Here is a 13,199-nt window from a genome sequence, read left to right as displayed (position 1 = left end):
AAGTTCTCGATTGCTCGAAGCAATAATCGACAGAGTACCCGATTACAAAAGTACTCGATAGTTGCAGCTCTAGTCATGACTCGATGCAATCAGTTGGTTTTTATTATAGGATATGTATGAATTGGCTTGAAATGATGTGTATGTTGATTTGTGTATGTAAAGTGCCCTGTGACAACATTGTTATGAAGTGGCGCTAAACAAATAAAGTTGAATTGAATTGAATTTGTCAGACTAGAGCACATTTTTCCACTTTGCATCAGTCCATCTGAGATGAGCTCAGGACCAACGTTTCTGGATATTGTTTATATATGACTTTAAGTTTGAACTTGCTCTGTAGCTGGAGCAACAAACTTAACAGACTATGGTTTACTGAAGTGTTCCTGAGCCCATCTGGTCATATGCTTTACACAGTAATGTGTTTTCAAAGCAGTGCCGTCCGAGAGATCGAAGGTCGTCGGCATTTAATGTTGTTTTACAGCCTTGCTGCATATATACGGAGATTTCTCTAGGTTCTCTGAACCTTTTGATATCATGGACTGTAAATGGATGAAATCACAAAATTACTACAGCTGTACACTGAGAAACCTTTTTCTTAAACTGTTGGACTATTTGTTCACTCATTTGTTCACAAAGCAGTGAATCTTGTAGCACCGTTTTATTGTGAATCGTAACACTCACCTGCTTTCAATCAGCCAGTTCACCTGTGGAATGTACTGGTGTTTTCCTCAACTTTCCCAGTCTTTTGTTGCCCCTGTCTCAGCTTCTTTTAAACGTGTTGCAGGCATCAAAAGTTTAACAGTTTGAACATTAAATATCTCGTCTGTGTCGTGCATTCAATTAAATATAGGTTAAAGGTGGAGACAAAGACCCTTCTTAAATGTTTGCCTGCCAGTAAAAAAAAATGTGCCTTTTCTCATTTGTCATTAATTAAACTTGTAATTTAATAACACATCAAATATGAACAGACTGGAACCTACATGTTCAAAAAACGTTCTAATTATGATTATTGTTATTTTATTAGTTAATTAAAATTGAAAATCTTACATACTCCACCTTTAAAAAAGATTTGCAAATCATTATTTTCTGTCTTTATTTATGTTTTACACAACGTTCATTGGAATTGGGGTTGTAAATCCTGTCCGCATCCACTCAGGACTGGATGTTAGTTATACTGTGTGGGGTGTTTATGGCATATGTGATGAGGCAAAGTGCCTTTCACCGAAGCAGCTGTCTGTCTCGTTGATCACTCCTTGTCTATAATGGTTTAGTCGATACAGACAACGTCGTGGAGGAGCGGGAAATCCGGGGTCGTCCACCTTTCTGCCACACAAACCCGGACCACTCATTAACATGACACCGTTGCAGATTCCTTAATGAGCTGCTCTTCGCTTTGCATGCCAATCAAACCCTCCTGTAGACCTATTTACATTAACGTCTCTACAATACATCACAGCCATGCTGATGCATAATGAGAAAATAAATGCAGTCATGAAGCAAAAGGTTGAAAAGGAGAAAAAGATTACAGGCACTGTCTTAACTTTTTCCTTTTCGAAACAGTGGAACATTTACTTCACTTTGATGCTGTCTCCATTCGTCTTGTATGAATAAGTCTCAAATGACACCTAACGAGATGAACTTAATCAGAAGGAAATGCGGTCCCCCTCCGTTCTTACATGAAGCCTGAGCCTTTTGAAGTGAGAGAGGGTAGAAAAAGCCAGTCAGTGAGCGTTGGGAGACCAAAAGAGAGGAAAAAAAAAACGTGCCCTCAATTCAATTAATGAACCATTCTCTCTAAAGGGGATTCATCAGGAACATAATAAGGGCTAAATTGATTCACAAAGTGCACTTTTATGAATAACATGCTTCTATTGATTTCAATTGTCCTCAAAGTGTGATTGGGTAATGAATTAACAATGAAGCTATGTTTAAAAACCCACGCAAGAAGACGGACCGCTGCTATCTTTGTTCTTATCTTCCTCCAGGTTTCACTAGTCTGTATTGTTTCAGAAGTCTAACTTTGTTCAGTGAGCTGCTGGAATCAGACAGCGGTGAACTTTCTGCTGTGTTCTGATCAGGACTTTGTATTAAAATGGTTTAAATTATTCTTTTTTTTTTTTTTTTTTTAAAGGGGGGTACATATAAAATGGCTAAGAAGAAAATTAGGAGTTTTATTCAGTATTAAGCATATTTTCTCCGCTTTATCTTTATAACTAGAGCTGTTGGATTGCTCTCGTCAAACCTACCAGAATGCTTTGTCATAAATAGCAATTAAACCCTGCAGAATATGGGACCTGCTGATGTGTTGCAGCTTTAACACTGGGGTTTTACAGAGGCCAGAGAAGGTTTTTTGGGGGTTTCTCTTTCTTTAATGTGCTGTATAGCTATATTTTTGAGCATATAAAATATCTATATTACAAATGTGCAAGTCTATGCACAAAAAAAAGACTTTTTCTCTCTGTTTCTAAAGTGCCTGTAAAAGCTTCCTTCCTCACAAGGTTCCTCGTGATCATTTCCCTAAATATAAACGTGCATTTGAGATCTATTTCTTGTGTTTATTACAAGATTCTGATGGTCACCCAGCAGTATGAGAGCCTGGTGACCAATCATCCCATCACCTGTCACCTACTCCCATCTAAGTCTTTTTGTTTTTTTTTTTATCATTCTAGAGCTGTAAGGATCTGCTTGTTCTGCCATTATCAGGACTTTTTTATCCTTTCTGGTCCAGTTTAACTGCCTGCTGGTCTTTCCCCACAAAACATCCCCCTCTCTCTCTCTCTCTCTCTCTCTCTCTCTCTCTCTCTCTCCCTCCCTTCTCTGGTCCGATTCTCATCATATCGTGCAGCTTGGCCTTGTCTGGCTGCAGTTTCAGAGCAGCAGCAGAAACGGCAGTCGCATACCGGCATCCAACTGGAACAAACAGGATGGTTGGCTGCTCAGGGAAGGTCATCAGCCCTGGGCAGAGTGTACGTGTGTGCATATGAGTGTGTGCATGCGTGAATTTTTGCTTTAAAAAGAAATGAAGGGCTGTGGTGTGTCTGAAAGTTTGTAATCATTCCTTTTCCTAAAGTGTTTTAGAATGTGGTCATAAAGATGGAAACGGATGTGGGATTTGACTTTTCGAAGGGGGAAAAGCTGCAGAAGATGTTGGTTTAAGCATCAGACAAGCTGAAGATGCTGTTTGGGACATGCAGGAGTCAGACAACACTGACAGTTTTATAGATGTCATGCGTTGAGCCAAGCCTCACTTAAACAGCTTGAAGTTTTCCTTTTTATTACTAATGAAGTTGTATTTTTAACCTCCAGTATAATAACATATACAGATGACTCTTATTTTTTTTCATTTATTTACTTTAAACCTTCAGAGGAAACTTGTCTGAACGAATTTCCTTCTTTTTAAATTTTATTTTTTTGTGCCTTTCCAGAACATTTCCTCAGTTTTGATGCACCTGTGAACCGAAATCTGTCTCGTGTTGCTTTGGTTCGCATCCACCACAATGGTAGATCGCCGTTTTGTTCCATCCAAAGATGACGGATGGCGCAGAAAAACATGAAGTGACCTTTTAAAGACGGGTGGATGTTTGATTTGGTTAATTATTGGCGAAAGAAAGATAAAATAGTTGTTTTGAATGCCGGCCAGTTTACGCTCTTGGAAGGCTTGTGCCCTTGCAGCTGTGCATCATGTCCAGTCCAGCAGCCCAGCCATTTGCTGCCACCCTAAAAGTGCCGCAGTGATGGCCACCAGGCTGATGAATGGTGACACCTAATCTTTGTCGTCCCTAATTGGTGCTGCAGGTTTGATTAAAAGCCGAGTCATGTCGGCTCAGTTGCGATGTGGGAAGCATGTTTATTAGCACACGTTGTGTATTCCAGCATTTAGGTGTGCCTATAATGTATGCACATCGGTGTGTGCGTGTTTTTAATAATATTGAAGACATGTCTAAATGTGTACACGCCAGAATATTGGCTGATCCTCCTCTTTACAAAGCTTGGCTACGTTTTTGCTTTTCATTAACCTTGCTCATCCTCAGCCACAAGAATTTCAACCCATTTACTTCCAATCTTTTTCCCACGACTCTGCTTTCTGGCTTGTCGTCCGTCTGGTTTTAGGGTCTCGTTCGTTTTTAGGTTTCATGAATTTTGTCCAAGTTGTATTCATTCATTTCTTTGTCATTTGCAAACACTTATCAATTATATGCCAGCGAGCAGAGGAGCAAAGCCTCAGGTATGATTAACCAAACTACCTTGGCAGTAGAGTTGAGACAAAACAACCATTTAATCAAATTAGCTTGAAAATATCACAACATTAAATGATTAACTAGTCAAAACGGAGCCGTTGCATCTCCTTTTACATGAAAAAGTAGATGCTGTAGATCCACACAAAGTTTGAGCGTGGTTGCACTTTTTGACTTCTTGAGTCCCCCACCCAGCCCCCGCCTCATCACCGATTCGTCCACAAGGATTTGATGAGCTTCCTTTCATCCTGACGGCCTCATGTCTGCGAGCGCTCGACGCTAACGCCACGTTGAAGTCGTACACAAACACGCAGCCTTCTGCTTTTTTAAAAACCACCAACTCTTTTCAGCTGCATCCTTTGCACTCTAAACGCACACCAAAGAAGCACACACACACACACCTTCTGACATCCAAGCAGTTTGATATGTGGCCCAAGGCAAAGCACTTCTCCCTAATGAGCCTCCTGCCCTCTGTTTCTCCTGGGGAGGTGAAAGAACTAACCTTGATGCAGCTTAGGAAGGATGTAACCTGCTTACACACACAAACATGAACTGCTGCGTTCAGGAAAGGACATCAATGACTGCATCCTTGACCAACTTGTGACATTATCACCCATTAAGACACGACTAAAGTCTAATTTTCATTTCCTGTCTGTCACTCAGCCTCTAAAATATCTCCATTAAAAGGAAGTGAAATTGAACAAATGTGCTTTAAGGAAGCATTTTGGTTGTTGAGAAAGCTGCTTTTTAAACTAAATGTTGGAAGAATCATGGCAGTGAGTTACGTTTCCTTTCTGGTGCATGAGTGATGCATGACTGAAGCCGGTTATGCCTGCACGACACTCCTCCAATTTTCTAATGCCTCTCATAAATATACCCCATCAGCACCGTAGTGCAACATGCACAAATCATTATAGTGCCACAGGCAGGTGAAAAATAGATTTAAAATATGTCAAGGACATCGCAATGTCTCTGCATCGTTAGGATTGCCAAGTCTCTGTGTTGCGTGATGCATTTTCCATTTTAGCATCTATTTCCTGGCCAGATTTGATGCATCGACTTGAAACTGTTTAGCAATGCTGCAGTGTCTGACCTTTTTTTTTTTTTTTTTGTCTGCACTCTGTGTGTTCTGTAGATCTGGGCCAACTATGAGGAGAAACCAGTGGAAGAGGTCGTGCATGTTTCCGAGGAGAAGGAACGCGTGGCCAACTACAGAGCAGTATATGTCACAGAAATCACCGACACCCTCCACTTCTACGCCCAGGATGTCGAGACAGGTACCCTGTTGCTGTCATGTGTGTGAAATGGAAGGAAGCGAGTTGGATATTGGCAAGATGTGACAACTCTAGAGAATCAAACTCTGGTAAATGCAGAATTTAGCAGGGAGTTTGTGAGGACATCAATGTGACTTGGATAATAATGGTTGAAATTGGCTGTGTAAACATGGTGTTCTTCTTCATACTGCAGTGGTTACTTCATCATCCTGTGCAGCCCTGCACTAAATACACCCAACAATTCCTCCACGGAGAAATGCGAGCAAGGCTTTTCTCACTTTCTATTCCCCTTTAACACCAGACTGACTTCATGAATGACAATTATCTCCATCACTCAGACATTCAGCGCATCACTTGCTGCAGCATCCCTCTCACCAGGAGAGAGAAAACAAAGAACGTCCCACTTGTTCTTACTACTGAATGCCTGGGGTAATGAAGAAATACGGCCGCAATCAGCTTTCTGAGCAGATTGTAAGCATTTAAACTGCTTTTTTTTTTTTGTTTTTGTTCACATCAGAGAGCACTTGCAAACATCCTGCATGCAGAAATCACTTAATTTGCTTGCAGGAGATTTGAACTCTGCACCTTCACGTCCCCAAATAGTGACTGACTGACCTACTAAGATATATTTCTACTTAGATACATTGAATCTTAGAGTGAAAAGGTTCATAATAATGTTCAGAGGACAGCGTGATGTTTGTCAGTATGACCTCATTAGGTTTCCAGATGGTGCACGAGCAGAAAAAAAAACAGGAGAAAAGGTCATTTCACAGCTTCAGTGCCATTTTAAAAACTGTTGTTTTTTTAAAAATAACTTTACAGTGAAAAACAAGCAACTGTAATAAATATTTCCAGTCATAGTATGGAACAGATTTCTCCATCTCCAGGTTAATAGGTGCTGCCCTGAATTCAGAGGTCTTCCTCTCTGCTGCACATCATCTGTCAACTATTGGAGCCCATAAGACTTTAATGACTTTAACCACTTTTAAATTTACCTTATTGACACAATTCATTTTATTTAATTACATTTTCTGCCATTTTGACTCACTCTGACACTCATACTGTGATAATTCAATCATGTATGAATGTGAGAAGGCTTTAGCTCTGTTGTATGAATTACCTTCTCGTCTTCGGGTCATCTGAAGTCGTCTCACAGTCCGAAACCTTTGCAATGCCTCTGGCTGCTTCAGGCTCCGTCAGTCAGGAGCGATGCTCAAATTGAGTCGAGGCTTTTATCATTGGTGAGAATTACGTGTCACAGTGAAGAGGCTGAAATCCAACCTGAGGTCGTGGTGGGGGGGGGGGGGGGGGGGGGGGTTAATGCCTTCAGTAGCACTTACAGCCAGCAGGGAAAAGTTGAACATGTTAGGGGTAGGAGTTTAGGGTCTCCTGGGAAACATAAAATACTTGAAACATCAAATCAAAATGTTTTTTTATTGATTTTTTTTAATTTTTTTTTTTTTTAGCATATGTCTCATTCGTTCCTCATATCAATAAGTGAGAAAGATTTTTTTTTTATTTTCCTTCAGCAACCAAAGTGTTGCATGTAAATAAATTGTACACAAACTGCATTTTCCTTTTATTGCTGCTCTCAGTGTTATTTTGACAGGAGAGCTGCGAGTTATTCAATCTTTTCTCATATAAAGCCTTGATTTTTTTTCTTAGATGATCCAGCAATGCTGAGAGGGTTTTATTTATTTATTTCTTCCTTTAATTGGCCCTTGTTCTTCCACCAAGAGACTTGTGTGCTAGTTTTTAAAAAATAAATAAATAAAAAAGTGTTCATCTCAGCGTGGAAGCAGAACCTGACCGGTCCACATCCTTCCCCGTCGTGTTGCCCCTCCTCTTCTCCCTCCATCTCTTTCATTTTCGCTAACGCTCCCTCAAAGCAACATTAAGTCCTACCATCTTCTGGAAGGGAACATCAAAGTGTTGGGGCCTGTAAAATCACACAAGCAGACTGCTTTCCAACAAAATTTCTGATGTGAAGAAATGTCTCCGCTTCGATAAGCTCGGAAGCGGAGGCGGGATTTCAGAAGCGCTCCTGTGATTGCTCCTGATGACAACATGCCAACCTCCAGGAACGTGCAGACGTGTGTGTGCTTCTGGCGTTTGTGCCTCTAATGTTCCACAGCAGTTGCGACATTCGGCCTCATATGCGTTTATGACTGTCCTCATCCATGTGTGAAGTACTTTGGCCAAGGCGATTAACCTCTAACCGCTCCTGTTTGCTGTGGGAAGTCTTGAAGAAAAAGGCAACAGCTCAGACATCGAGTCAAATCTACACCCAGCAACAGATGTGATGCACAATGGTTGCATTACCTGCCATATTTATTACGATTAAAGATGGAGTAGGTAATGTTGGGGAGCTCGCAAGATGTGAAAGTAGCGCCAATCTTGGCTCCTCCCCCTCTGGTTTTGCTCCTTGCATGATCCAAGGCTTTTTTCTTCCCTCTGCCAAAGAAGTTATGTTTTTACCGGCATTTATCTGTTTTTGTTCAAGATAACTCAAAAAGTTATGGACAGACTTTAATTACAATTTTAGGAGTTGTTGGAAATGTAAAATGGAAGAACTGATTTTATTTTGATGGTGATCCGGATCACTGTTTGGATCCAGAAATTTTTTAAAGGCCTTCGCAGAGGTTTCACTCTGAGTGTTTTTCTAGTTCGCAGCTTTTTCCACCGATGATTTTCTCTTTCTCGGCTGTTTAGCGGGAGGAGGCAAATAAACCAAGCTGGGGAAATCCTTCCTGCATTTTCTCAGCCATGTTTTCTTCTTCACTACTTTGTATTTTTTCTATCCTAACACACTGTTTATATGCAGGGTGTGGCTACCAGATATGCACTGCTGGAGGGGGAGGAGGGGAGCCAGAAGAAGAAGCTTATGCAATATAAGAAATGAACGACTTCAATTCGTTCCAAACGTTTGGATTGGTCAGAGTTTTTACAGATTTACAGTAAACTGAGGGGTCTAACTATATTTCTTATTGTTCATGATTACAAAATGTACAGACTACTATCAGGATGAGGAACAACTTCACCCAAAGTGAAAATAGTCTCTGAGCAAGATTACCTACCCCAGCTTTAATGTGCATTTGCTTGAAATACTGTTTCTTCCATTTTCCCTACTGGGACATTATCTTTGTAGTCAAAAATAAACATTAAAATAAAATGTAAAATTTAGAACAACAAATATTCTGGAAATGCTGGAATTTTAACGTATTTTTTTGACACCCTTCACATTGCCTAAAAGTGTGAAATATGTTCATGTGAGATTAGTTTGTTCCAGTATATGCTGATGCAGTTTTCTCAGCCTTAATTCAAATCGCTCAGCTTTATTTGTCCAGCAATAATTCACGACGGTCATCTCGGAGCACTTTTAAAGGTGGAGTCCAATTTACTATCCACTTATCATCCAATTACTTTTATAATCCATATTTGTCCAATTTATTTTGTTTAGCACCAATTCATTCAAATAATGTATTGTAGTAAAGGAACTGTATAGACATTTTGTTTATATTCAGTCCTGTGTGTATCCAGACACGGCAATCGTTGTTGGAAAGGAAAAATTCAGTTTAAAAATAAATAGTCTTGGTAAAAACGCTTTGTCAATTTCAGAGGGAAATGAACACCTGGTTGGATGTGATTGACAACAATAACTCAATGTACGGCAAGTACAACCAAGGTATGGGGAATATTGCTCATACAAGACAGCAGTAGAAGACCACACCAGGCGCCACTTCTGTTAGCTAGGAACAGGGTTAAGAGTTGGTGCATAACGCAGAATTCAGTCACCACATCGTTGCATTTCTCCGCTTATTATCAATTTATTAAAATACGGCATCCTTGTTCTACAAAATAAAAGCCTAAGTAGATTTCGATGTCCTGAAACAATGCCAACATCTTCATCAAAGAATACAAAAGAATACAGCCGCATCTTTGCTTGAAGCATAATGATGATGGGTGTGAGGCAATTAATGTAACTCAAATAATTCAGTTTTTATTGAGAATGTAAAACTAATCATGAAAGCTAGCTGTATTTATAGAAACAAAATGATTCAAACAGCTTGAACTGTCAAGAGTCATTTGTCTTTCTGCACTTAAACCTCCGTTTGTCTCAATTGTTGCCTCTGTGAAATAAGATACATTTTATTGATTTGACACAGGAAAATTAAAGTGCCAAAGAGTTATAAAGAAAAGAGCTGAAATCTGTGAAATATACCAGGAAGCGGAGCAACACTAAGAACTTGGAGCATTTACTAGAGGTAGAACAAATTAACGTTCATGGTGAACAAGAAAAGAAAAAGCAATAAAAAATATTGTACTCCAGTAAGAATTGTTGATGCACAATAACTCAGACACTCATATGATTGTGGAAGATGGTAAACAATAAAAAGCTTTAACAAAACTATTGCAGATATCCTTGAAATTGATTGAGAGTTTAGTTTGAGGCAGGAGAAGGATGTTTGGAGCAGAGATGGAGTGCTAGGTAGGTCGTAGCTACCAGAGTAGAATAGGGAAGATGAAATGGGGGCGGGGGGCACAGTCATTGATATTTAGAAATAGTTTCCAAACCATTAACCCTGTGGGAGTTGCTGCTGTCTAATAGACTGTGGTGTATTTATTTATTTATTGTGGTCTGGAAAAGCTTTTACAGCTGTTTGTTGAGCTAAAAAGAACATACGTCGGCCTTGAAATTCTCTTTTCTGTCATCATTTGAAGGAATCCTTAAACATGGTGGGAAATGCAGCCTCTAATATCTTCTTTTCTCTGGGGGTCCTCTTTCTGCTCTACATTTTACCCCCTTTACTATTTTAATTATTCACATGTAATTACAGGCAAGTGTTTTTTTTTTCCTATATGAATATCTTTACACAAGCTCTAAGTGATTAATTCTACGTTAGGAACAGTTTTTTCTAAGTCGCTGAGAAGCTTGAGGGATTTTGGTCTTTAATCCTCAGTTTATTTTAGGGTCTTTATCTGAAGCTGTATTCATTTATCTTTGTCTCACTTTCTCCCCCCCTCCACACACACACACACACACACACACACACACACACACATTATCTCTCTTTAGTACTGCTGTCTCTCTTTTATCCCCCTATTTTCCGTGTGTGTGTTGTTCCCTCTCCGGAGGCTATATGTAATTACTGTCAGAGGGGGACCTGCACAGATCTGTGCGACCTTGGACACTAAAAGACAGAGGCCACTCCAGGCACAGGGAAGGAAGTGACTCTGAGCCGGGTAAAGTTGTTGGTTTACTGCTAAGCTGGAGAGTCAGCGTAAGTAAAAGGTAGCTAAAGTTTAAAAGTTTTTCTAGGTGGAATCTAATGACAGCAAGTAGAATTAAAATCCCCCGTACAAAACGTCTTTTAGGGATCCCCAGACATCTGTTAAGCTGGCATCTGTCATGCATTCTGTCTCTTCTCTGAGCTCTTTCCAGCCAGTAAAAGTCAGTCAAATGTTAACTCTTAGTTCTGGTTCTTACCATCTTTGTTTTCTTTGCTGTCTGATGATTAGGAGTGGGAAAATTGAATAAAAAAAAAAAAATAGAGAATCAGGAGAAAAATCTTTTTTTTCCCCCCAAATAAATAAAAGTAATCCATTTTAAAATTTTTGTAATTTTTATTGTTTTATTTATCTTTTTCACTTGTCTTCTTGGGAATTATAGCAGGTCTGGCTACTGTGTTGTTTATTCCTAATTAAAATCAAGAAAAATGACGAGCAAAAAAGAAATTAATACATTTTTTTGTTTTTAAATCTACAAAAATCAGCAATATCGAAGAATTGTGAGAATCGCAATTTAAATCTAATCGGCACCCAAAAAAAATCAGAACCAAATCAGGACAAAAGCATATCGTCACAGCTGTACTGATAATGTCCTCTTGGGTTAATTTTCTAAATCTGCCACGGTGGCCGTTCAAAATGTCCAGTGTGTTCACTGGCTAGCATGCATTGCTGTACATGAAAATACTGCTGTAAATAAAACTGTTGGGACTGGAAAAATAGGGGAAGTGCAGTTTCTAGGCCTGGAGACGTTCCTGTGCAATGACCGCTACAGGAATGTACATTATAAATGTCTAACTTTGTAGTCTGAAAGTTATGTCGTGTTACTTGTAGATACAAGTGCTTTGGTTCACTCTACTTTTAGGCGATGAGCGAATGATTTGGTGTGGATTCACTTCTCTCCATCAAAAGAATCCAGTTGTCATGGTTTTGGCATCTGGTTAGGACTCCTTCTGGATATCTCCTTGAGGACATGTTATTGGGCATGTCGCAGGATATAGGAGACCTTAAAGCAGAGGAACTAGAGAAAGCCACATCTCTGAGCTGACTCAGGAATGCCTTGGCGTGCCTCCAGGAGAGCTGGCCTGGTAGCTGAGTGAAGGATAATCATCAGAAAATGATTTCAAGTATGGTTGCACCAAGTGACAGAAAAAGGCTGTCAAGATTCACCACTGGACATGCATGTTGTCTTCATCGTATTTTTCAGTTCACATTCTTCCCAATGTCCCAAAATCAAAAAAATGGTGAAGCCCCTGGTGGTGTCATGCTGAAAGCCGAGCTCAGGCTTTCAGCAAGACACACCAAAAAGCTGTCGCTGAAGTCACTCCAGCTCATTTTCATTTATGCTGTACAACAGTCTGATATTTTACTTCCTCTCTGCAGCAGTTATCCTAGCCAACAGATTGCGTTGCTGGGCAACAGCCTTTGAGCGACGTATCCCACCAGCTAGCACCGTTTTCCTGCTCAGGACCTCACTAACTTGTCCCCTCCTTGGTACTGCATCGCCAGGCCGGGCCCCAACCAACAAACATGCATTTTCTGCTCACCCCAAGTCTCATCTGAGGCATAGTTGGCAGTACATCCTGTCCAGCGCTTGTTTCCTGGCACCTGTACAGACTCATAATGAGTGAAGTGCACCCCCTCCCAACCCCCAACCAGGTGCCACTCCGTCCACATTATTCACATTTCTACCTTTTGCACACAGCAGCTGTTCGCCAGCTAATGATGCCGGACTCCGCTACTAATGGAAGCCACGCTCTCCTCTATTGTTTGAAATAAAACTCTACTAGTTTTGACATTTTGTGGATTCTTTGGCGCTACCAGAACATTTCTACAATGACTAGTTCATTTGTTCCTCTTTATTTAAGGTGTTGCTTTCATTAAAAGACAAAAGAATTCCTGCCAAAAGTTGGGTTGATGATGAGAAGCGCCCCACTAATTGGATGTCATGTCAATGCAGCGAAGTGATGATTTCATTATGGAGGAAATCTTAATAACAAGAAAAGCACAAGGAGAAACAGTTGTCATAAAGCAGGCTTTTTTTTCCCAACACAGGCATCAGACTTCAGTAATTCAGGGTAAGAGATGCTAAACTCCTACACAACTGATACAATCTTTTTTCTTTATTTCCCAGAAAACTTTGAGGTAATTTTTGTTAATTATGAGAACAATGTGATGAAGGAATCATACAGTGGAAACATGAACCTAGATTTGAGGCTAAAGACAAGAAGTGTGATAAATTCCTAAATGTGACAGTTGTAGTAATATTATGGTGAACAGTTTAATGGTCCCATTGAATTAAAGGAGAATGGCTTTAATTGCTGTACTGTCATCCCAGTGTGTATGCAATTGTATTGAAGCCAAAGCTGCTTATTTGCAAAAAACCGACATTAATTTTAATTTTACA

General features: G+C 40.0%; 1 protein-coding gene across 1 annotated transcript in view; it reads left to right on the top strand.

Moving 5' to 3' along the window:
- Positions 1–13,199, top strand: part of snd1 (staphylococcal nuclease and tudor domain containing 1) — a 197,494-nt gene that overhangs the window by 148,845 nt on the left and 35,450 nt on the right. Inside the window, exon 18 of the mRNA XM_079263262.1 lies at positions 5,368–5,509. Coding sequence (XP_079119388.1) covers positions 5,368–5,509 — 142 coding nt within the window. The remainder of the gene's footprint in view (positions 1–5,367; positions 5,510–13,199) is intronic.

The sequence above is a fragment of the Telmatherina bonti genome (genome assembly GCF_933228915.1).
Source record: "Telmatherina bonti genome assembly, chromosome: 23".
Classification (NCBI taxonomy): Eukaryota; Metazoa; Chordata; class Actinopteri; order Atheriniformes; family Telmatherinidae; genus Telmatherina; species Telmatherina bonti.
The sequence above is the reverse complement of the archived record's forward strand: the minus strand, read 5'-3'. Positions and strand labels throughout refer to the sequence as shown.